This window comes from Macaca fascicularis, chromosome 9, assembly GCF_037993035.2.
Source record: "Macaca fascicularis isolate 582-1 chromosome 9, T2T-MFA8v1.1".
NCBI lineage: Eukaryota > Metazoa > Chordata > Mammalia > Primates > Cercopithecidae > Macaca > Macaca fascicularis.
The window spans coordinates 112,946,257-112,971,017 of record NC_088383.1 but is presented as its reverse complement, the minus strand read 5'-3'; the positions used below and the strand labels follow the sequence as shown (position 1 = coordinate 112,971,017).

The 24,761-nt window shown below is 42.0% G+C and overlaps 1 protein-coding gene across 8 annotated transcripts in view; it reads left to right on the top strand.

The window, feature by feature from the left end:
* Nucleotides 1–540: 540 nt before the first annotated feature.
* Nucleotides 541–24,761, top strand: part of STN1 (STN1 subunit of CST complex) — a 36,624-nt gene continuing 12,403 nt past the window's right edge. For 3 of the 8 annotated variants that reach the window (XM_045361475.2, XM_074002649.1, XM_015455867.4), the window contains exons 1-7: nt 541–625; nt 1,071–1,265; nt 8,114–8,209; nt 13,459–13,524; nt 18,375–18,536; nt 19,600–19,723; nt 20,884–21,055. In XM_045361475.2, coding sequence (XP_045217410.2) covers nt 1,133–1,265; nt 8,114–8,209; nt 13,459–13,524; nt 18,375–18,536; nt 19,600–19,723; nt 20,884–21,055 — 753 coding nt within the window. In that variant the 5' untranslated portion in view covers nt 541–625; nt 1,071–1,132. Of the gene's footprint in view, nt 786–1,070; nt 1,266–8,113; nt 8,210–13,458; nt 13,525–18,374; nt 18,537–19,599; nt 19,724–20,883; nt 21,056–24,761 lie in introns of all 8 variants that reach the window. The other 5 variants (XM_005566361.4, XM_074002650.1, XM_074002652.1 and 2 more) reach the window with 3 other exon arrangements.

Sequence of the window (24,761 nt, the reverse complement as noted above, 5' to 3'; positions counted from 1 at the left end):
AACTGGAAATGAACATTTAAAATATGTCACAATGCACTCGTGGCACGGCTTACTTTTTGTCTGTTTTACATATCAGGTATCAAAAAGAAAAATAGTCTGATCCTGCCCCAACCTCTAGAAGGCCCAGGTTCAGGGTCCCGCCACCAGCGGGAGGAGGGGTGAAAGGTGACTAGAAGGGCGGCGTCAGAACTGCAGGAATTTCAAGGTCGGCTCCCAGGCCTCAGCGGTGGAGGCTAGGACGAAGGCGGGGGCTGCAGCGCTGTCTGAGCCAAAAGTACGCCGCGCTGAGGCTGGGTACGGAACGGGGCGGGGCTTCGGCTTGATAGGGCCGAGCGGATGGTTGGGCCGCGGCGGGATGAGGCGGGGCTTCGGGTGGGACGGGGCGGGACTTCGGGAGAGATGGGGAGGAGCCGTGGCGAGGCGCTGCAGAAGAAAGGAAATGCGCTGGCGGGGAGACCGGGGTTGGTCCCCGGCGGGGCCGGGGGCGGGCTCGGGCCGGAACTTCAGAGGCGACCTCAGCCAACTGCTCTTGCGCCGGGCGGGGCCGTCGCCGCCAGCGGCTCGGAGCGCCGGAAGCCCCGAGTTTCAGGGTTCCTGGAGCTACAGGCGGCGGGAGGGGCTGCAAGTGGGTCCATTTTTTTTGGTATCATTTTTCGTCCTTTTCTTGGCTTATCCCCAAAAGCGGAAAGTTTAGGGCAGAGCGACAATCATACCCATCCACTGTGCCCCAACACGTGCAGGGCTGCGAGGGCGCCCGTTCCTCCCGGGACCCCAAGCGGTTTCTGGTACGCCTATATGGACGTATCTTCCCAGAGTGAAAGTTGATGTTTAGCCATTCCGAAGTTGGTGCTTTGTGGGAAGGAGAACAGCGGGAGAGCCGTAAGGAATGCAGGCGTCTTAACGCGAGGAACGCCTCTTAACACGCCCCGTGACATGGAGTTTGACAGGGCCCTGGATCCCTGCGTTCACCCCTCCTGGAGTCCTGGACGCCCACCTAGGAGCAGCGTCAGGGCCGTGCCACTTTGACCCACGTTAAACGCATTGCATCCTCATTTCTGTGTTCTGTCTAGATGCTTGACTCAGTGATGCAGAACCTTTCAGGGTTAGCTGGAAGCCACAGCCCAGCCTCTTGATGCAGCCTGGATCCAGCCGGTGTGAAGAGGAGACCCCTTCCCTCTTGTGGGGTTTGGATCCTGTGTTTCTAGCCTTTGCAAAACTCTACATCAGGGATATCCTGGACATGAAGGAGTCCCGCCAGGTGCCAGGTATGTGGCTGGCCACCCTGGGATGCCCTGGGCTGCGTCTGCCCCCCTTTCCCAAAGTCTCAGAAAGCTGGGATTAGAGGCTTTTAGGAGAGCCTTCCCTGCTGCAGGCTTTGAAAGTGACCTAGCCTGGGCCTTCGCATGAGTTTGTTTATTTGGAAGGTAAAAAAACAGTCTAAATCTTTTTTTTTTTTTTTTAAGTAGGTGTTTGGGGGAGTAACATTTGTACTGAGGTTTTTACCTCCATTGAGGGTCTTTCATACTTGAAAATGCTCATTTGTTTTTCTTTGGCCCTGCTCCTGTTGGAGAGATCGCTGGGCCAGATATTCTTAGGCCTGGCTCCTTTCCTAAATGTGCCACTTACCTGGCCCGGGCTTGTGACTGACCTTCTGCAAAGTTTGGGTTTCTTTGTAAAAATGGAGCTTAACCCTGTGTAATGGAATCTTTTGATTCCTGATATGTAATGGGGGTTTGTTTTCTTTTGAATTAAGCAGAATCAAAATATTATAAACTCCCTGAGAGGAAGGACATCATCTGTCTTGTTCACCTGTGTAATCCCAGGGCTTAGAACAGTGCCTGGCATATAGTGCGCCCTCAAATAGAAATAGCTGTTGAAGCAGAAAGGCATTATACATGTAAAGTTTAAATTTTTTTTTTTTTGTATTAGAATAGTGGCTACTAGAGATAGGCTTATCATAACTAAAAATATAACAAATGTAGTTTGGGGTGGATTTAAATAATTCACGTAGCTGTCTAATAATTCACAAATAGTTTGGGGTGGATTTAAATAATTCACGTAGCTGTCTAATAATTCACAAATAGCCACGTGTTTACTGTGCTATTTGAGAAGTTTGGTTAAACTTTCTGTGCTATTTTGAGTGAAGCTTTCCAGTCAAGGGCCTTCTGAATAAAAAACTATGAGTTAGAAGTAGTCAAGAATCTCAAGCATCCACAGTTTTAATGAGATAAGGTTTTGTTTGTTTCCAGTTAAATGTACAAATATATTTGGATGACCTTATGCTAATGACTTTTGTACAGATTTTTCGCCACGCCTTTATTTCCTAATTATTGTTGGAAATGGTCTGGTTTTTTTCCCTTGGAAGGCAGCCAGCCTCCTCCACAGTTTTCCATTTTCCAGTCTGGTATTCTTCATAGCTCATCTCTTCAGGAAGAAATTAATTCACACCAAATTCTAGGCTTCCTTGCTTAATGATCTTCTGCAGGTGAGAAAACAGGTACCAAGGACATGACGGGCTTAACTCTCCCTGTAGGCAAAAGACTTTATGATGTAATGAAAACAAACCAACAAAAACAGGACCAGTGATCTTTGATTTATCACTGGTGAGAATGTTTCCAAGGTGTTTTAAAAATGAAACCTCATGGTTAAAGCAGACATCAACTGACAGAGTGGATACTTTTAGACCTGGGGTGCCCAACCCCTGGGGCCACAGACCATTACTGGTACATGGCCAGTTAGGAACTAGGCCGCACAGCAGGAAGTGAGTGGTTGGCCAGTGAGCATTACTACCTGAGCCCCACATCCTGTCACATCAGCAGCGGCATGACATTCTTACAGGAGCGCAAACCTGATTGTGAAGTGCACGTGTGAGGGATCTAGTTGTGCACTCCTTAGGAGAATCTAATGCCTCATGATCTGAGGTGGAACAGTTTCATCCCCAAACTGTTCCCCCAACCCCCATCCTCGGAAAAATTGTCTTCTACAAAACCGGTGTCAGAAAGGTTGGGGACCACTGCTTTAGACCATACCATAGTGTTCTGGGGGGTGCGGAATTCCACTCCTAGGTTTTTGTTTTGTTGTTGTGTCTGGTTTCATTTACTATAAAGACAAAACTTTTGACTACGTGAAATTTAGGATTGTTTAAACAGCAAAGAATATCTTAAACAAAATAACAAAGACAAACCCCAAAAATGATAAAATATGATATGAATGTGTTGTATGATAAAGAATTTCGCTGACCTTTGCCATTGGTTCCTGAAGGGTAACATCTAAATTATAGTTTCCTGAGTGACAGGAGCATCATCATTATTCATCGTGGCCTCTCTAACCACACTTGAATTTATGCGAATCAGGTGGTTCATGCTGGATCCCTAGATAGTTTGGGATGGGGGCTGTCTATGCCCAAAAGACCAGCTGTTTGATTAGAGAGTTGGGGTTTTGAGCTAGATCATATCAGTCTGACTCTTTGGGAGGGGAGTGGGGCTGGAGATTGAGTTCAGTTATGTGGTCAGTAATTCAGTTAATTGTGCCTACCTTATGAGACCTCAGTAAAAACTCTGGACACTGAGGGTCAGATGAGCTTCCCTAGCTGATAATCACGTGTTGGTGTATCAGGAGGTGATGTGTCGAGGACACAGAAATGCCCTGCCCTGGGCATTTCTTCGTTTGGCTGGCCCTGATTTGTATCCTTCATGGATAAAACTATAATCATAAGTATAGCACCTTTCTGAGGCCTGTGAGTCATTCAAGTGAATTATCAAACCTGAGGGAGTATTGGGGACCCCCTAATTTATAACCAGTTGGTCAGAAGTACAGATATCCTGAGGACCCTCACAAAATTTGGGACTCATAACTTAAGTGAGGGCAGTATTGTGGGGGACTGTGCCCTTCACCTGTGAAATTTAACCTAACTTTGAGTAGTTACCATCAGAATTGTATTGCAAAATGATTGCAAAATGTCAGCTCCCCAAAATTTGAATTTAGAGTTAAACTAAGAAAAATACTGTGAAATTTGATTGTGGTGGTATTTAGATTTGTGGATTTTTTTTGTTTTTTGTTTTGGCATTAAAAAAAAGTAGCCCAGGTACAGTGGCTCATGCCTGTAATCCCAGCACTTTGGGAGGCCAAGGCGGGAGGATCACTTGAGCCCAGAGTTCAAGACTAGCCTGGGCAACAAAGTGAGACCTCGTGTCTAATTTTTGAAAAGCAGTACCAAGGCTACAGTAAGCTGTGATTATACCACTGCCTTCCAGCCTGGGCAATAGAGCAAGACCCTGTCTAAAAAAAAAAATGTATTTTTAATAATAGCTGATAACATACAGAAGTCATATTTCTTGTTTTAAATATCTCTGTGTCAGACTTTAATGATGGATTAAATAATAGTGACTTGTTTATTTAAATCGTCATATAATACTTATCCTATTCTAGTGGGTACAATGAAGTGGAAATAATATATCTGTAAGAATTATATTAAATCTGGTTGAAAAAGATTATCTTAGGTGTTTTAACGCTGTCAAACATAAATAACATAGCATCAATTAAATAACAGCAATTAAACTAAAAAGAGAGCAATCAAAAGTACTTTTAAAAAGAGAAAACAGTCAAATGTCTTGCTGTGGTTGCAGACGTTCAGGGTTGGCTGCTTGAAATCTGAATCAACCTGCCTGTGACCCTAGATCCCTGAACCCTTATAGCTTGACCCTCCTCCTTCTTGGGGGCCTGATGATCCAGGGGATCCTCTGATGCTTTTAGGCCTCTGTGGGCTGCATGTGGAACAGCAGGAACACAAGGGCCACTTGGGAAAGGCTGGAACATAAACTCTGTTATCTAGTATTTGTTACTGTTTTCTTTTCTTAGTTCGTTGAGCTTTCTCTCAGTTGACAGAGCAGTCGTCCAATTTTCTTGAGCTCTCTTCTTATAGAAGATTGCTTTGATAGAAGAAAATGGCTCTCTAATTCTTTTTTCCATGTCTTCAGTCGTCTTCTTGTAGATGCTGTGCATCTGATACGTGTAGTTCATGTTTCTATATACTTGAAGAAGTTTCTTCTTTCTAAGCAGTGTATTTCCTCCTCAGTTGCTTTTCTCTGAGTTTTAAAATTCAAACTGTCTGTTAAATTCTTCTGATCTTTTTCTCCATTGTTCTGTGATGGTTTTAAGATTTTTTTTTTTTTTTTTTTTTTTTTTTTTTGCATCAGCCGCTTGGAACTGGAAAGATTTTGTCGCATCTTCATCTTGAGTGACCGTGTCTGTCCTTAAAGGCAAGTCATTGTTGTCAGTCTGTGAGGTGAAAATTCACAGGACCCACTTTTCTGTCCTTTTTCAAGAAAGTCTACTGTGTCCACAAGTGAAGACCTGTTCAGATTTTTATTAAGTGTTGCCACACACAAAGTTTGTAGCATTGGATGACTGGCCTCCATCAGAGGTGACTTGAGGACTTCATTGGCTTGTGTCGTTAGCCCAGTCTTCTCAATGCCTTTCCCATAGACTTCAACCCAGGAAGAATACCTTTTGTTCCACTCTTTTCCCCATCTGAAAGTGTTTTTGCTCTTTATTAAAACCACGACAGTGGTACATGCTAGGATCTCCTTGGAGACCCAAAGAATCCTGGGACTTTCAGACATCACCAGCAGAGCATCCTGCTGCTTCTCGACCAATTGGAAAGACATTTTGGTGGCGGACAGCTGGCCCTCTGTGGGTCCAAAGGGCTCTGCTTTCTGCCTGTGATTGCCTTTGTGCTGTGGGCCACAACAAACCCTGTGGAGTGTCTATCTCTAATACAAACAAGTACTTGGCAGCCAGGATAGATCATCACATAGGCCAGGGGAGGGAGAGGCCAGCCCTGTTCTATAAAACAATTCTCTCTAACTTTACTCTGCTCAGTGTACAAATAGTGATACAGAGCATTTGGGGAGGCAGAAAGGGCTGAGTGCAGCCAGAGATCAGCCTGGAGCTCAGGCCACCTGGCCCTGCAGCAGACCTAGACCACCAAAGCAGCACCATGCCTCAGCCCTGCTCTGCACACAGGCATTCCAAGGCAGATTGGTGGGGCGTATGGCGGTAGAGTTGGCATCCCTGGGTGAGGTTCATTCTCCTGGTTTAAAGTTTGCTTCTGCCGTAAGGAAGCCTGCCCTTGACTACACAGGACACAGGGATCTCCCTTCTCTGCAGGCTCCCTGTCCTTTTGCGTTTGGTCAGTGCAGGCAGGCAGGGGCAGAGGACTGAAGATCTCATCAGTGGTGGTATGGAAAAGACTAGGTTTCAATTGTGAAAACTTGGGAGAAGCCGGTTGGAACTGGCTACATCTTAGAATTTTATGGCCTTGGTGCGGTGGCTCACACCTGTAATTCTAGTGCTTTGGGAGGCCGAGAGTTTGAGTCCAGCATGGGCAACAGAGAGAGACCCCCACCTCCATAAAAATGTTTAAAAATTAGTTGGGCTCCTGCTTGAGACCAGGAGTTGAGACTGCAGTAGGCTGTGATTATGCCACTCGGGCAACAGACTGAGACCCAATCTTTAAAAAAATCACAAGCAAAAACATGGATTTTCAGTGGAACCACTTTGTCTCCATTCAATTCAAGTTTTCCTGGATGGGGGTGACTCTCCTTTGGGGGTGACACAGTGACCCAGGCTCCTTCCCTCCTTGTTCCTGCCATCTTCAGCTCATGCCTGCAAGGTTGAGCTGAAAGGTTATCTTTAGAAGCATGCCTCTGTGGAGGGAGGGGGTCTGGCTTGTGGCTAAATTTGCCACCTCTTATTTCTTAAAACCACATCTCACTCCCCTAGTATCTCTCTGTAACTGAGGCTTAGAGGCTCCTTGTCCATTCTTTGGACTCTTCCTCAGTCCCTTTGTCTACAAGGGAAACAACCATCAGCAGAGGCCAGTCTGGGCGTTCTAAGGGGCATCGGGATTCAGGCCACAGGTCCCCCCATGAATGGAGAGAATAGAGGCTGTGACTAGGCTTCATGGTGAGGAGAAGAATGGCCAAATGCCTGAGGTGATCATTGTTTCTTAGTTTAGAATTCATGTATTTATTTCAAAAAGGACTTGACCGAGTGTGGTGGCTCCCAGAACTTTGAGACACCAAGGCAGGAGGATCGCTTGAGGCCAGGAGTTCAAGACCAGCCTGGGCAACAAAGTGAGATGCCCATGTCTAATTTAAAAAAAGAAAAAGGACATCACCACATAAAAGTTTATAACCTGTTTCTGAAAGTAAAGAATTTAGCCATCATGGGGGTGGGGGGAAGAGGCAGGAAAAGAGATTGGACAGGACTCTTTAGTTGCAGGTGACAGGAACACAGTGCACGCAGCTTAAGGTGACCAGGGAGCTCAGGTCAGGTTATTGAGGGACAGGCAGAAGGGAAACCCTGCAGGAGCCTGGACAGCCCTGGGACCATCAGGGACTCCCTGCTCTGAGCAGCCCCTCTGTGTCCTGGCCCCACGCCAGAAGAAAGCCTCTGGGTATCAGTGGGTAGGTTCCCTCTCAGCTTTCTCCGCTGGCAGGAAGTTGCCTGCCGCCATCTGTAGCCTAGGTTTTGAAAACAGAGTTATAAAAAGAGAAGTTTTGGAGTTGTAACCTGGCCCCAAAGGGTAGTGTTTTGTAATCTACTTACTGTCTTTTTTTAAAAAAAATGCTATTGCCAGTTCAAAGAAATGGCAGCTGATTTCTTAGAAAAGCACTTGTTTAAAAAAAAAAAAACAAAAAAACAAAAAAACAAATAAGCCTTTCTCATGGTTTCCTCTCGCTTTCCTTCTTCTAGTTGCTTCAAATATAGTCCTGTGTTTGGTCCCCACTATAATGACTGTTTTCAGGCCCCTTGTGAGCATTCTGCACAGAGGGGTATTCACCAAATCTAGTGGGACAGCACTGGTTTTCTCCCGTCTGCACTAGTACAAGCTTTAATGTCAAGCTTTCTACTTCGGACCTGTGAGGAAAAGACATTGGAATTTCTTGGGGCATTGTCATTTGTCAAGGACTGATTCTTAAGTCTAGAATTTCAGCAAACAGCATGGCATTGATTTTTTTTTACACCCCTTGCCCCCTACAAGTTAACATTTAATGAAGCAGAAAATGTGATCATGCATTATGTTGACTTTGCTTTTTTTAAATTTTAGGTGTATTTTTGTATAATGGACATCCAATAAAACAGGTAGATGTCTTGGGAACCGTCGTTGGAGTGAGAGAAAGAGATGCTTTCTACAGTTATGGAGGTAAGAACAATTGTGTCTGAAATGAAGTTGATGTAGAAGGCTGACCCTTCTGGGCTGAAAGTTGGATTTTAGCAGCCCCAGCCGTTTAGAGTAGCTGGGGACCCTCACTAAGGGCATGTACTTTCTCTATGGGGTACCCCTTATAGCCCCAGACATGGGCTAAGAATAAAATGAGGCAACAGATAGGAATGATACTGATGAATTCAGTGAGGTGACAGCTGCTGAGGCACTAGGACGTGGAAGAATTAAAATACAGCCCCCTAGGAGCACCGATGGACAGGGCGCGGGGGGGCGGGTACCTGATGCCCAAGGGTATATCTGTAAATAGCAAAGGGTGGTAATATATGGTTATGTGGATCACTTTAAAAAGCAACGACCAGATTAATGTTAAAGTAGATTCTTTAACAACACAGGAAGGTGTGAAAAATAATTTTAAAATCTTTATATCTAGAACAGTTAACAAAAAGCCTTTTGATACTCAAAGGGATAAATATCCATTATCAGAAAGTTTATTTTCCCTCATGATGACAGAAGCTTAATAAAGGGTTTCTATATTATGGACACTAGAGAATTGCTCACTTGTGATTTTAGTGTAATAGGTCCTTATTTTTTCATTGAGTTGATTTTTAAGCGTTTAAGATATTGCCTTGTACAACTCCAAGCTTCTCTGTAGTCAAGAGCCCAAGATAGATATTTTGTGGAAAACTTAACTTTAAATTCCATACCTTTGCTGAAATTGACGTTGTCACTTTTTGTGCTATGCCTTGGATTTGTATTCTTACTCTTCTTGAGGAAAGATAGAAGGCAGTTGAACTTTGTGACCAAGAGCATTTCATTGGCAGTCCCTGCATGATTGATAATTTGTAGATACAATCTCATTACATTTCTTTACATGTACTCATTTTCCTGAAGAGTATTATCTTGTGCTTTTAATAAAATAATGTGAAAAATAAAAGCTCTTATTTTTTCTGCTTTTTCCCAGCATGTGTGTGTGTGTGTGTGTGTGTATATATATATATATATATATATATATATATAATTTTTTTGTTTTTAATTCTGAAAAGGATCACCTTGTCAGACATTCCCAAACTGAATCTCTTCTCTGCTTTATTTTGCCAAAGATATTGGTCCTGTTTTTCTCCAGACAACTCAACAAATATTTACTAAGTTCCTACAGTGTATCCAGCTGTGGGCAGTACACTGTAGTATAGGAGAGTGCTTCCTCTCGAAATGCCAACGATGAAATAATAGCGTCTTTCAATTTGCAAAGCACTTTTATATGCATGATTTCATATTATTCTACCCCTAGTCTTTTTCAATAGAAAGTACAGGTACTCATTTTGTAGATGAGAAAACTAAGGCTTAGTAACTTGCTCAAGATTCCACTGATGGAGATTTGTGGGTCCATTCTGTTTACTGACTCCAGTGTGTTCAGTGGTCTCCATATAACTCAGTTTGATTTTTCTCTCCTCTTTCTTTCTTCCATCCCCCACCCACCAAAAAATAAATAAATAAATAACTGCATTTGATTTTTAGTTTTCTGTTTTTCAGATCAAATAAATGAGGCCGTTTGAGGACTTTAAAATCCTGGCCCTAGAACCAGGCTAGATATTAAGCCTGCGCCTAAAGGAGCTTCGCTTAACCCCTTTTCCCATTATAAAAAGATGAATGCACTATGATTGCCTCTTCTCCAGTAAGCATTTCCCTCTGAGTGAGTGTCTGAGGAGCATGACATATCTGTGGGCTTCGGGAAAATAAAAAGCATCTGACTGCTGAAATTATTGAGAGCAGAGAGGCTTTTGCAACTTTAATTCTTGTGGAGAGCTGCCCCTCTCCTTGCTGTCCTCAGGCAGAACATGGCTTTTGGGCCAGCTGCCAGGTGGCCACTCCCTGCTGGTCTGGGTTCTGCTTCCCTTGACTCACCGCAGGCCTGTGCTGGGGGTGCTTCCTGCTCACACTGACTCATCCTGCAGCTGAAACAAAAGGCCAGTGGCCCAGGCGGTGCTGTGTAGCTGTGGAGTACGTTGTGCAGCACTGCAAGGGTGCCTCCATTCAGGGGCATTCCAGCAGCCAGACCTCTGGGCACCAAGGCACTCGGTCTGCTGGGAGAGATCACAAACCTGGTTAGTCCAGGGATTGGTGACAGTGCCCAGAGTGCACAGAACACTTGGTAGCAGCTCAAGCTTAGACCTAGAATGTTGGAAGGCTACAGTCAAGAACAGAATAACCTCACATTCTCTAGGACAAATGTTCATGTGCTAATTTTTTTTTTTTTTTTTTTTTTTTTTTGTGGTCCAGGCTGGAGTGCAGTGGTGTGATCTTGGCTCACTGCAACCCCCTCCTCCCGGGTTCAAGTGATTCTCCTGCCTCAGCCTTCCAAGTAGCTGGGACTACAGGTGCTTACCACCATGCCCAGCTAAGTTTTGTATTTTTAGTGGAGACGTGGTTTCACCATGTTGGCCAGGCTTGTCTCGAACTCCTGGCCTCAAGTGATCTGCCCACCTCGGCCTCCCAAAGTGCTGGGATTACAGGCATGAGCCACTGCTCCTGGCCTGCTAATTTTTTTTTTTTTTTTTTTTTTTTTTTTAGCTTTCTATTATAAATCAAGTTTTCAACTGCAGAGAAGTGGTGTGCCTGGAAGTGTCATGCATTTTTTTTAACGCAAAATGTCCTTATTCATTTTTTGGATTCTTAAAATGGTGCTTCCTCATTATAAAATAAAATTTCAAACTAGAGACAATTTTAATGAAGTATATAAAAATCATGTGAAACACTATAAATCAGGCAAAACAATGTCAGTGTTTGGGTGAACATCCTTCCTCATTCTAAACATGTTCCCAGTATCAAAGAAATATAGAAATGCCTGTTTCCTTAGTACTATTGTACATGTTTCTTTCTCAGTGTTTCTGAAATTAGGCTTAACAGTCAACGTATACATTGAATGTGGGGTTCCTTCCCCACACTGCAAGAGAAACTGCTGTTAGTATTTAATGTCTTAAAATCATTTCTGTGAAAATACACTGTTTAATGTTGCACATAAATTGGATTATATATTTCTGTTTTACAATGAGCCATGTATATCTTTTTATTCTCATATAGTACGTCATTGTAATTTTTTTAACCATATTTATAAACATTTAGGTATTTCCAAGTGTCAGTATTATAAAGAATACTACAGTGAACAGCCTTACATAAGATGTGTGTATCTGTGTACTTATTTTTGTTTTATCTGGAAGTAATTGTTAAGTCAAAGGACATGTACATTTAAAAACAACTTTGAGAGGCAGGGTCTCACAGTGTTGCCCAGGCTGGAGTGCAGTGGCTATCACCGGTACAATTGTAGCACACTGCAGCCTCAAACTCTTGGACTCAAGCAATCCTGCCTCAGCATCCCGAGTAGCAGGCATGTGCCACCGCATCTGGCTTACATTTCACAATCCGATGCATGTTTCCAAACTTGCTCGTTAAGATTTAAATTTTAGAAATTTGTTACTAATTTATACTTCCACTATCAACATATGAGGGTATCAATATTTTTAATATTTGTCAATTTCATTGTTGATAAATTATTTATACTTGCTTTTTTTAGTGGTAACTAGTGAACTTAGCATAGTGACGTGTTTTTATTGGCCATTTATAGATCTTCCATGAATCACATATTCTTTTCTTTGCCACTTTTTCTCTTGTGATCTTGATCTTTTTCTTATTAGTTTATATGAGCTCTTTATTTATTTTTTATTTTTTGAAACAGGGTTTCATTCTGTTGCCCAGGCTGGAGTGCAGTGGCATGATCATGGCTCACTGCAGCCTTAAACTCCTGGGCTCAAGCAATTCTCCCCCCTCAGCCTCCCAAGTAGCTGGGACTACAGGCACATACCACCATGCCTGGCTAATTTTTAATTTTTTTTTTTGGTAGAGATGGAGTCTCGCTGTGTTGCCCAGGCCGGTCTCAAACTCCTGGGCTCAAGTGATCCTCCTGCCTTGGCTTCCCAAAGTGCTGGAATTATAGGCATGATCTACCATGTCCAGCCCATGAGCTCTTCCTATATTAAATCATTGACCCTATCATTTGGAATATTGCTATCCAGTATTAGTTTTTAGGTGGTCAGACTTATCAGACTTCTTTAATGAGTTCTGATTTTAAGAGTCTGCTTAAAGAAGCCTCTCCTCACCCACTATAAACCCGGGGTTAAAGGTATTCACCCATATCGTCTTCTCATCTTAAGTTTACCTCTTTTGTATTTAATGAAATGAAACCCATCTAGGATTTATTTTAGTATAGGAAGTACTCTTTTTGGCTTTTTCTTCAGCGTGGATTTAGGCCAGCAGTAAAAAATTTTGCCTTAGATTTCTTCAGGATTATGTGTGCTTTTACAACAGTCTAGTGGATTTTTTTTTTTTTTTAATTATGAGATCCACTGACCCCATGCTTAGCAACCTCTGTTCTGAGTTTGTCAGAAATTAAGCAAAGAGAAATGCCTGTTATTCCCTAGCAAACATCTCCAAATTCCTCTATAGTTGTAAATATAACTGCAATGGGAATTGTTTGATTTTTTGCAAAAATTAGATAAACCAGGAATAACATAAGCCAGACTAGTACTGTTTTTGTGGCCAGGATATAATTATTTTCTATTATGAAAATAAAACGGTACCCTTCTGTGATGTGCTTGGCTTTCCTTACATCCCCTGCAGTGGTGAGGACTGGGCAAAAGATCTTTCACAAAGAGAAACCCAGGCCAAATGACTTGGAACGCTTTGTCTTGGTAAGTCAGCACGCTAGCAAAGAGACTGTGACAGAAGGCTGCACCCTAAGTGCGTGTGCCTCTAACCACAAACCACACGATGCTCTCTTGTTTCAGGGTGGGAGAGAAAGGCTGATTTTGTATGTGAGCAGTCATTCAGTTTTTGCACTTAACTTCCCAAGGCCACCATTTTTAGTACAGAGGTGTAGACAAGCATCATGAGGGTACCCTTGAGGGTACTAATCATTAGTACCTTGAGGTAGGATAAGTGAAATGCTGACCATATCCCATTGGGCTTGTGTATTACATTGAGTTGTGCAGACAAGCAGTTTATACTCATATACAGTGAGAGGTTGTTTCAAAAGTGGAAGGAGAGTTTGATAAGGGATTTGCTTCTCCAGGCTATTGAAAGAGGTCATCTTTCAGTATGGCTGAATGCAATGACAGTATGCTAAATCACCAGCCTTGCCCAAATCTCTCTTCTACCCTTTTACTTTTCTCTTGCAGTGGATGACAGCACTGGAGTTATAAACTGCATCTGCTGGAAAAAGTTGAATACTGAGTCTGTGTCAGGTAATTTTATTTGCCACATTCCTTTACTTTTCACCTAACTAATGGATTTTACTCAACGTAGTTCATCAAAACAGCTACAGGACTAAATTTTCACATTTATCTGCTGGTGAGTTACACTGATCTACCTGAAGCACTATACCCAGAGCTTTGGCTGCTCTGAAAACTGATGCCATAGGAAAGCCACTTGCTTTTCTTTCTCCCATCTCTTTGGTGCTCACTTCTTCCTAAGCCTACAGGAATGTGAGTAGGTTACCCCTGTTCATTTCAGCAGTTCATTTTTACCATGCCCGTTATTACATAAGTCAAGGCGTCTTAGCCTAATTGCTAGCCAAGTCTGATTCCCCTTGTCCCAGCCATATCACTTGACCAAAGAACATTTTGATGACTGTTTCTCTCACATGGTTGCCACTAACTTCTGTGCTGCCATGGTCCAGATTTCTTGAAATCTCTGTGTTCAAACAAATAATACCAGGAATTCTAAGATTGAGAAGGTAAGATAGGATTCCTTTGGAAGTTATCCAGTAAGTAATATAAATTAAAAGAACTTTAAAATTGTATAGTGAACACATTGACTATAACTGAAACATTTGGTGTTGCTTGAATATATTTTCATAATTTTTAGATACTTTTTTTTTTTTTTAAAGACAGGTTCTCACTATGTTGCCAGGGCTGGTCTCAAACTCCTGGACACAAGTGATCCTCCTGCCACAGCCTCCCAAAGTGCTAGGATTACAGGCTTGAGCCACCACACCTGGCCCAATTTTTAGATACTTTTTAAAGTTGAGTTCATAATATGAAAGAATATCATGCAATATTGGTGATGGTTTTTGGTTCTAGAGAAGCTACGAAAACTGGAAGCTTGTTTTTTCTGTGTTTTACAACATATACAGTATAGTGCCATACACAGTGGGGTTATTCAGTAAACACTGTCTGCTCTAATATCTAGCATCTAGTATCTATCTACTTGCATTATATATGATAAGAATATCTAATGCTTGGGGTCATTTCTTCTTTTTTGCCGTAATGTGTCAGAATCTCAGCTTTGTACTTTGACTGTACTGATCAATGGAATGCTCATTTGCTTAATTTTCTGATGTATTTACATTTAGAATTTGGCCGTCAGTTTCATGTAACCTTGGAATTCTAATCCCTAATTTGGGAACATCTAAATCAATGGCATTGGTTTGGTGAGGAAGGTTTGTAGGTAGATTTAAGGGAGACCACATGTTTTTAGGCAGATATCTGATAGGCAAGAAATAAACCTGTGAGACAATCAGGTATCTGGATTTTTATGTATGTCTGAGGTGTTTTTCTTAATCTGTTTTGTGCTGCTGTTACAGAATACCTGAGACTGGGTGATTTTATAAAGGAAGAAATTTATTTCTTATAATTCTGAAGGTCAGAAATTCCAAGATCAAAGTTTTGGTGTCTGGTAAGGTCCAGGTCCCCCCTCTAAGATGGTGCCTTGAATGCTGCATCCTCCAGAGGGAGGAGAACTGTTCCTCACATGGCAGAAGAGCACGAGAATGAGAACCACTTCTGCAAACCCATTTTATAGTGGCCTTCATTCATGAGAGTGGAGCTCCCATAACCTAAACACCTCCTGTTGGACCCCATCTTCCAACACTGTTGCATTAGGGGTGAAATTTCTAACACATGAGATTTTGAGGGGACAAAAACATTCAAACTTGTTTTTATCAAACTGTAGCAGTATTAAAATCATTTGCAGATTTTTGGTTGTTGTCACAATCTTCAGTCAGAAGGTGTAGTTTGAATATGCGTACTTGTTCTAGATGGAGAGTCAGCGAAGTTTTTCTGTAAAGGGCCATATTTTCTGCTTTGTGCACCCTATGATCTGTGTGTCTCTACTATTCAATGCTGCCATTATAGCGGAAAGTAACCACAGGCAGTACATAAGCAGATGGGCAGGCTGTGTTCCAATAAAACTTTATTTTTAAAAACAGGCTGTCGATGGATTTGGTTCATGGGCTATAGTTTGGAGACCCCTGTTTTAGTCATTGTTTCAGTTTTCAAAATTAACTCTTTTTAAAGAAATAGCATCATCAGGAATATATAATTCTTATACTTAGTAATTTTTTAGATCAACAAAATGGCTATTAATACTGAGAGTCAGATTTTTAAAATATCAATAAGTAGATAAATGAATGAACAATCACAGTGGGTAGCCTTAATTTAAGATTGCTTTGCAAATATAACGAGAAGGTAAGAGTACAAGGAGAAAAGGAGAAAACCTAAAAATGATTCTCATCGTCTTTGAATTGTTCCCAACTAGCCCATTCTCTCCTTTTTATTTAATTGCCCTTAGTTTAAAAGCTTTCCATTGGAAGGTGGCCAGCAAAGACTAATTTTTTAAACAAAATTTAGTCTGAGTCAAAATCATGTTCCAGTCCATTAAAGTGAAAGAATATAATATTAGCTCCTATAAATGTCACATTGAATGTACCATTTGGACTTGGCCTATGAGCAAAGTTAAGATTTCCTGGCCCTGAGTATTAGAATGTTAAAGGGGATTTCTCTTTCATGATGGAATAGACGCTGAAAGTGAAGTTCTGTCAGGCTCCAGTCTTCTCATTATATTCATTAAATTACACAGCTTGAACCTCCTTTCGGCAATTTGGCTCACCCTTTAAGTGAAAGGTGGGCCTCTTGTTCTCAGGACAACCATCAGTCCGATCATTTCAGTGGTGCTACGTGAAGCATTTACTATCACCTATAATGTTTGCATAATGGCAATGAGATGTATAAATACCTTTAAAATTCAGCCTAAGTAGAAGAGGACCTGGGGATAGGGATGCAGATGGGACAGCCTTTTGAAAAAGTAGCAGTTGGGAATTTTTTGAAGAAACCCAGTAAGCTCTGAGCAGCAGTAATGCTGATTGCATCCAGGTTCCTACCTATCACTTACTGAATGCACAGAGTTCTCTGTGCTCCCTACGTTGCTGTTTCCCTGGGTATAGTAGGTGTGTTCAAGGAAAATTAATGCCTCTGCACGTTACAGAGCCACAGTTGTCAAAATTGTATTAGGTTGATTTTGATGAAGGGCTTCTCTATGAAGAAATACAGAGAGTAGATCATCTTGTATAAAAACAGCCTCTTTTGCAATTTAAAAAGCAAAATAAGATGTATGGAATAATTATGAATTTGTTAAGGTATTAAAAATCCAAATGACTGAAGCTGGTGTAGGAGTTGTGAGCATGCATGCATTGCTGACAACGTTGTCTAAAACAGGGGTTTGATCAGTTTATTCTGGCAAGCATTCTGACAGTATGTAATGAACTGTAAACCAGTTTGTAATTTTTTATCCAGTAATAGTCTCTAACGAAAGACCCCCAAAACACAAGATACTTTTTCTAGAAGGTTTAATTATTCATCATCACAAATAGCTTACGTTTAATTATTTCCTATAAATATGGAATTGTGCTAAGTGCAGAATGTAAGTATTCAATTAGATCATGCACAACAACTCTGTGTATGAGGTAGACTCTACTGTTACCTCCATTTCATAATTGAGGAAACTGAAGTATAAGAGTAGAAAGGAAACTGAGGCACAGTGAGGTGAAGCAGGTTAAGCAGCCTGTCCAAGGTTACACAGCTAGTAGGAGGTAAACTGAGATTCATTTCCGACTCCAATAGCCAAATGCCAATGGCTAAGCTGTACTGTCCCTATACGGTGCTAGTGAAAAAAAACCAAAGTAAAAAATTATAAAACTGTACCTATAATCCCAGCTACTCAAGAGACTGAGGTGGGAGGATCACTTGAGGCCAGGAGTTCAATTCCAGCCTGGGCAACATAGCAAGACCCCGTCTCTAATAAACATAAAATGCTTGGCTGTGTAGCTTCTTTGGATACATATGTGTATTTGAAATTATGCTAGAAGAAAACAGAACACACAGTATTTTGCACCCACCAGCTGTAACTGGGAAATGTGAGTATCTTCCTGGGGCAGGCAGCAGAGAGTAAGGGATAAGTGGGATGGCTCTGGAGCTAGAGACTGCCTGGGTTCAAACCCCAGCCTTGTCTCTAACTAGCTGTTTTACTTTGGGCAAGTTGCTTGACCTCTCTGTGACTCAGTTTCCTCATCTCTAAAATGGGGCTAATAATAAGCAGGAGTGGTTGCGAGGACTAAATGTGCTAATACATTGTAAAGTCCTTAGAACAGCACCTGTAGTACCCAGATATTCGTGACAATTCTTCTTACTTAATACAATTTGGAAGTAAAATAGTGATAGAAGTTATTTAGAATTGAGTGTACATTGGGTTTTTTTCATCATGAAGTTGCTCCAGTATATAGTTTTAAGTGGTGACAGAGAGAGAGAAAGTGTGAGTGTGCGTGTGTGTGTGTGTTTGAGAGAGAGACAGAGAGATTAGCCTAGTTTCCCAACAGAGATGAGAGGTGAGAAATTGGGATGTTGAGCACTCAGGTGGGACAAGTCTCCTCACAAGGACATTTGAAAGGTTGTTTAAAGCTATTGCTACCACGCCTAGCTGAACTCATTGTACAGAATTCGTGTCAAGGCCATGCAGTGCCCTTTGACTGCACTGGCGATGCAGGGCAGGAAAGAAGGCCCTGGAGTCTGTTGGAACTTGCCCTCTGGACCTCAGTCTAGACTCTATTCCCTTCACCCCACTCTTGAATAATTACAGTTTATACCTTTTTCTCAGTGGAAGACTCCAAAAGGTTATGTGGATTTCCAGCAGTAGAAGAATTACTCAGAAGTAGAATAAATAAGCATATTGTGTTGGTCTTACCCTAAAACTGTCTCACAGATGTGGTAGAGTGATTGTGTTATAACTTTTTCTCTTTCCCTCTGGCTCTAAACAACTACAGCTGTTCCAAGTGCAGCAAGAGAGCTCAGCTTAACCTCGCAACTTAAGAAGCTACAAGAGACCATTGAGCGGAGAACAAAGATAGAGATTGGGGACACGATCCGAGTCAGAGGCAGTATCCGTACATACAGAGAAGAGCGAGAGATTCATGCCACCGCTTACTGTAAGCACAAGATATTTCTACCAAATTGGTGGTTTTTCTGGATGTGCATCCAGTAAACCTCTTGTTCAGCTGGAAGTCAAACTTTCAAAAAGTTCAGTTAAGATATAACTCTATTTAATGAGTGAATTACATCGTTTAACATGCTTTCTTTAGAAAATTAGCATTTCTTAATTTTATTTTGAAGACAGCTAATTATAATTTGGGAAAGAAAATGAATTATTTACTTTATATATGGTTGGCAAGTTTATTTGGATGACATAGTAGAGTTTCCAAAGCACTTTCAAGTTCAGAATGTCAGTGCATTAGGGCAGAATATGAACATTCTTCAAAATAATGGAAAGTTTTAAATTTTTTCTTTATTTATTTTTCTTTTTTTGAGACAGGGTCTCACACTACTGCCCAGGCTGTAATGCAGTGGCACAGTCACAGCTCACTGCAACCTCAAATTCCTGGGCTCAGGAGATTCTCCCACCTCAGCCTTCTGAGTAGCCGGAACTACAGGCATGCGCCACCACACCCAGCTAATTTTTTATAGAGATGGGATTTCGCCATGTAGCCCAGGCTGGTCTCAAACTCCTGAGCTCAAGAGATCTGCCTACCTCAGCCTCCCAGAGTGCTGGGATTACAGCTGTACGCCACTGTGCCTGGCCGGAAATTTCTTGAACACCATTAAGTCCATTAACTTGAAATGAAAACAACTAATCAGAAATATGACAGTTCCCCATCATCTCCCCTTTGCACTGTGCTAGCTGGTTTTCAGTTGGAAATCTCAAGGACAACCCCTGCTGTCCACCAGAGGAAGAGACAAATCAATACATTGATGTGCTTTCCTGGTTCCTTGGCCCTGGCCAAGCCCATGACACTTAGGGCATCGCATTCCCTCATGCAGGATGACTGGGAGCTATTTAGTGCATCTAGACTGTGATCCCTGGGCACTCACAAGGAAGAAGGCCCACCCAGCACCTCATTTACTGTTGTCCTAGCAGGAGTTTGGGCCTGGGAAAGAACTGATCTCAATGTAATTTGCAATTTTTGTGGCATCTTTTTTCTGGTCACTTGTTAGATAAAGTGGACGACCCAGTGTGGAACATTCAAATTGCAAGGATGCTTGAGCTGCCCACTATCTACAGGAAAATTTATGACCAGCCTTTTCGCAGCTCAGCCCTAGAGAAAGAAGAGGCACTAAGGTAAGTGGTGCCTTATCACTGCTGAGCACGTGACTACGGCAGGAAAGCGAAACAGCGGGAGCCCAGATGCTGGGGTCGGCCTGGGTTCAAATCCCGAATCATCCACCTATGCACTGTGGAGCTCTGAGCAAGCCCTCTAACCCGCTCTGTGCTTCAATTTCCTCTACTGTAACATGAAGGGAATAATAGCACAGATGTCCTACGGTGGTTGTGAGGAAATTATGTGTGTAATTGGAGTCACTGAAGGAGTGGAGGCAGGAGCAGAGAAAAACACTTTGAAGAAATAATAATGCCTGACATTTTTCCAAGTTTGATAAAAACTTTAAACTCACAGATTCAGGAAGCTTAATGAACTCCAAGGCAAGAAACCTGAAGAAAACTGTAGCAAGTCACCTCATAATCAAAATATGATACCATAGCATGTCATAATCAAAAACCTGTTCTAAAAAAACCTACACCAGTCATTCTCAACCAGGGATGATTGTACTTTTTTATATGGGAGAAAAACAACCCAGGAGGAATGAGAATGTGTGCATATTTGCTAATGCATGCATAAAAGAACTGTGAGAGGAGACACAGAGAACCAGTAACAGCAGCTCCCTGGGGGGTGGGGACCAAAGGATAGAACAGGAAGGGGATAGAAAGGAGACTTCACTGCTTATCTTTTAATGTTTTTTAACATGAATATATTATCTATTCAAAAAAGTATATTAAAAGCACAACTATTATAAAAAGTGAAAATTCTCCATTTTCCTGTCTCCGCTTTCCTGCCTCAGCACCATTCCCTAGAGATTACCGATGTTCATAAGCCAATGTGTGTCTTTTTAAATTAGTTTCTTCTGTGCTTACTCAAGCGTGAATATTCACCCATAGATTTAGTGGGTTTCCATTTGTTTTTTTATAAAAATAGGACCATACCTTACATGCTGTTTTGCAGTTTGACTTTTTTTCTCCTAATCTGTCATGAATATCTTAGTTCCTGTAGTTCTGCCTCATCATTTTAAACAACCACATAATGTTCACTATATGAATTACTCTGTATGAAAAACAAACCCCAATATAGTGTTGCATTTTCTAGCTAACTTTCTGTTTTTTATACACCAAAAAGGAACAAAGGTGATGGTTTTCTGCAGAGCTCTTTAATAACTTTCCCTCCGCAGCAATCCAGGCGCCCTGGACCTCCCCAGTCTCACGAGTTTGCTGAGTGAAAAAGCCAAAGAATTCCTCATGGAGAACAGAGTGCAGAGCTTTTACCAGCAGGAGCTGGAAATGGTGGAGTCTTTGCTGTGCCTTGCCAATCAGCCTGTGATTCACAGTGCCTGCTCCGACCAAGTGAGTGCAGCATGCCCGCGTGAGAATTCTGGTTCCCTGCCCTAGATCTGCAACTGCAGGTGTGGGTGAAAGTGACTGTGGCGTGAAGATTCACAGAGTTGACCCAGGGAACAGAGGGGATGGTTCTGTCACACATTGTTTCTATTGTGGAAAGGTCACTGACCACTAAGAACTTGAAATGAGGCATAAGGCTGGACCTGCCCCTACCCCTTCCTTAATTTTTTTTTTTTTTTTTTTTCCGGAGACCCAATCTCACTCTGTCTCCCAGGCTGATGATTCTCCTGCCTCACAAGTAGCTGGGACCACAGGCATGTGCCATCTTGCCTGGCTAACTGAGATAACTTTTTCTAAGAGGAATAAAAAATTAAAAAATAGAAAATTACTTAAGTGTTCCTTGAAATTTTACTCATAAACGACACTGAATACAGCTCGGTCTTTATTTAAACTCCTAAAACACAATAGGTTAGTCTTGTTCTGAAAAAGACAGAGCAAGTCATTAAAAACCATGGTTCAAGTTCAAGAATCATTTTGCTGATCAATAAATCATCTTGGATGGATAATTACTTCCTCTTATCTACTTCCCTGTCACTTGGCTTCTGCTGAGATTAAACATCCATCTCAATGAATACTAACAACCTAGTACTATGGACCTTAGACTATTATTATTTTTTTCTACTCAAATATTAAGCATAATAAGATTAAGAAAGGAGGGGCTGGGTGCAGTGGCTCACACCTATAATCCCAGTATTTTGGGAGGTCAATGTGGGCAGATCACCTGAAGCCAGGAGTTCAAGATCAGCGTGGCCAAAATGGTGAAATCTTGTCTCTACTAAAAATGCAAAAATGAGACAGGGTCTCACTCTGGGTGACCCTGACCCCTGACTGTCACCCAGAGTGAGACCCTGTCCCAAGAAGAAAAAGAAAAAAGAGAAAGTTATCTCCATGTTTTTACTCCTAGTGTTACTCAGGTAACTTGTTTGGTTGCTTGGTGTTGACGTATTGCTTGGAATTAAGAATTATTTGAGACATTGGTTTTAGGCTTTCCCTTTCATTACAGGTCTTAGGTTTGTTTTTGTTGTTGTAACATGACTCATTTATTTATATTCTTTATCCCACCAGGGAATGATCTCAGCTTAAATGTCCCTCCTTGCCCTCCCTGGCCGTCTAGCTGCTCTGATTGCCATGTGGCCCCTCACTCTTACACCCTGTTTTTGTATCTGACATCACTAGTCTGTCTTTGTTTGCCTGCCTGTTCCTCCATCAGAATTTAAGTTCTGTGAGAGCAGAGGCCTTGTCTGTCTTATTCTTTGCTGTCTACCCAGGGCCTAGAACAGGGCTGGCATAAAGCAGATTCTCAGTAATTATTTGCTGATTGAAGGAATGAATGATTTTTAAAAGTTCAAATTGTCCCACAAAGTGTAAAGGTAAAGGTCAATTTCTTTCCCATCCTCCCTCTCACTCCCTTTCCCCTGAGACAAGCACCAGTACTGGTCTCTGGAATATCCTTCTGAGATAGTCTGTGCTTACATGTACTCGAAGTCATTGTAACCCCTTCTGTTTTACACAGATGTTAGCATGGCGTAGTATACTATGAGACACCTCACTTTTCATTGACGTGTGTCTTACAGATTCTTTCCTAGCTGTACATATAGGTTGGCCCCTACAGTCTTTTGTCACATGTACCATCATGTATGTGACCAGTCTCTCCGTTCCTGGACTGTTTAGATGTTTTCTAATCTTGCCATTACCAACAAGGCTGCTGTGAACACCCTTGCTAGATAACATAAGTTGTTCTCGATTTTGGTGGAACAGATACTGAGTCACATCCTGACCTCCCAGGCATGACCACTGCTTCTCAGTTTTGTTTGTGGTCCTAATTATCTCTTCTGGGCAACAGCCTGATGTGCCCAGTGACCCATGGTTTCATACGGGAAGATGAGGGATATCGTTTCAGAAAACACCAAGGTGGAAAGGGTCACGACTGGCTGCTTTGTTCTTTGCCAAGGTTGCTTCAAACAGTTGCACCGCTCCAGCTGTCGGCTGACAGCAAGATTGACCTTCTTCCCACTTAATCATTTAGAGGCAGCTCAAAGCCAAATTGACCTCCTAGGACTGCGGATGATTCTATCAGCATGTTTGGAAAGAAACTTTAAAGCTTAGCGAAGACCATATTTTTCACGTGAAGCCAGCTCTTCTGTGATAGCTATAATTAAGTAAAGAGAGAGACTTAAGGACTCTTTGAGGACTAAAAGACTCCTCCATTCAAAATGATCTGTGGGGAACCTTTGGCATATCTTTTTGAAAATGCTGGCCGGACGCGGTGGCTCAAGCCTGTAATCCCAGCACTTTGGGAGGCCGAGACGGGCGGATCACGAGGTCAGGAGATCGAGACCATCCTGGCTAACACGGTGAAACCCCGTCTCTACTAAAAAAAAATACAAAAAACTAGCCGGGCGAGGTGGTGGGCACCTGTATTCCCAGCTACTCGGGAGGCTGAGGCAGGAGAATGGCCTGAACCTGGGAAGTGGAGCTTGCAGTGAGCTGAGATCCGGCCACTGCACTCCAGCCTGGGTGACAGAGCGAGACTCCGTCTCAAAAAAAAAAAAAAAAAAAAGAAAAAAAAAAAAAAGAAAATGCTTACAGCAGAAACTTGTGTCTGCCTAGTGCTATATGTTTAAAAAGAATTGCATATGGTACTATATTTGTTTTGTCTTTGAAAACTCTTTTTTCTATCAATTATGAATTAGTCCCCCACATTGCTCTGGTTGGGGGAGGTCAGTGTGATTAAATTGAGTTCTGTTTAATAGATTCCTGGGAGACTAAAGGTGCTTTACAATGAGAGTGAAACCCTAGATCCTTTGGCACTTTCTGTTGTCATACAGATGAAAGCTTAACAAAAACAAATCATTGTGATGGTGTTATAGTTTAGAGGCAGAGAGAGAGCAGGCTTGAATGTTTCCTCCTTTTTTTCATAGTGGTCCTTCTTAGCAAATCCAGAAACATGATAAGCAGGGCCTGCAAAACCATTGTTTCTTTGACAGCTGGATGACTGCTGAGTTTGTTTGGGAATGAAGACTATATATATTTCAGGGATCCACCCAGTTCCTGACCTGAGATGAGGAGAGGCTTGGTAAGGCTCAGTACGTTTAGCTAGTCACTGTTTTTTTCGTTTTCTGTCTGTGAGCAATTTCGGTTTCCTAAATCTGATGAGTCTGTCATTACTCTTTTGAAAAAGACAAGAAAGACACAGATCCCAGCCCAGGAAAAGCTGCTGGCTGGAAGAGACGATTAGTGGCTTTACCCTTGAGACTATGGTCTTTATAACTAGGCCAGGGAAATATGTCCCAAGGTCAGCTGAGGCAAATGTTTTTGGAAAGGAAGCTTCAAGTATTGTTTATATTTACAGAGAGACATTTCTGTTGAGTCCTCCTTGCTCACAGCTGAAACTGTGTTTTTAATCTCCCAGGCCTAGCATTCTCTCTTCCTGCTACTTGATCTTACTGAAATCTGGGAGGGGGAACTAGACTTTTTATATGGTTTTGGGATAACCAAAAGTCATTTTTAAAGACAGGAATAATCATGTAACAATCATCTCTAGTTAGTTTCCAATTTATTTCTATCTTGCTAAGAGATGTAATAAACCGAACCCTTAGGATCCTTACGTTAAATTGACTAAAGAATATAGATCTCCTTAGAATTATAAAGA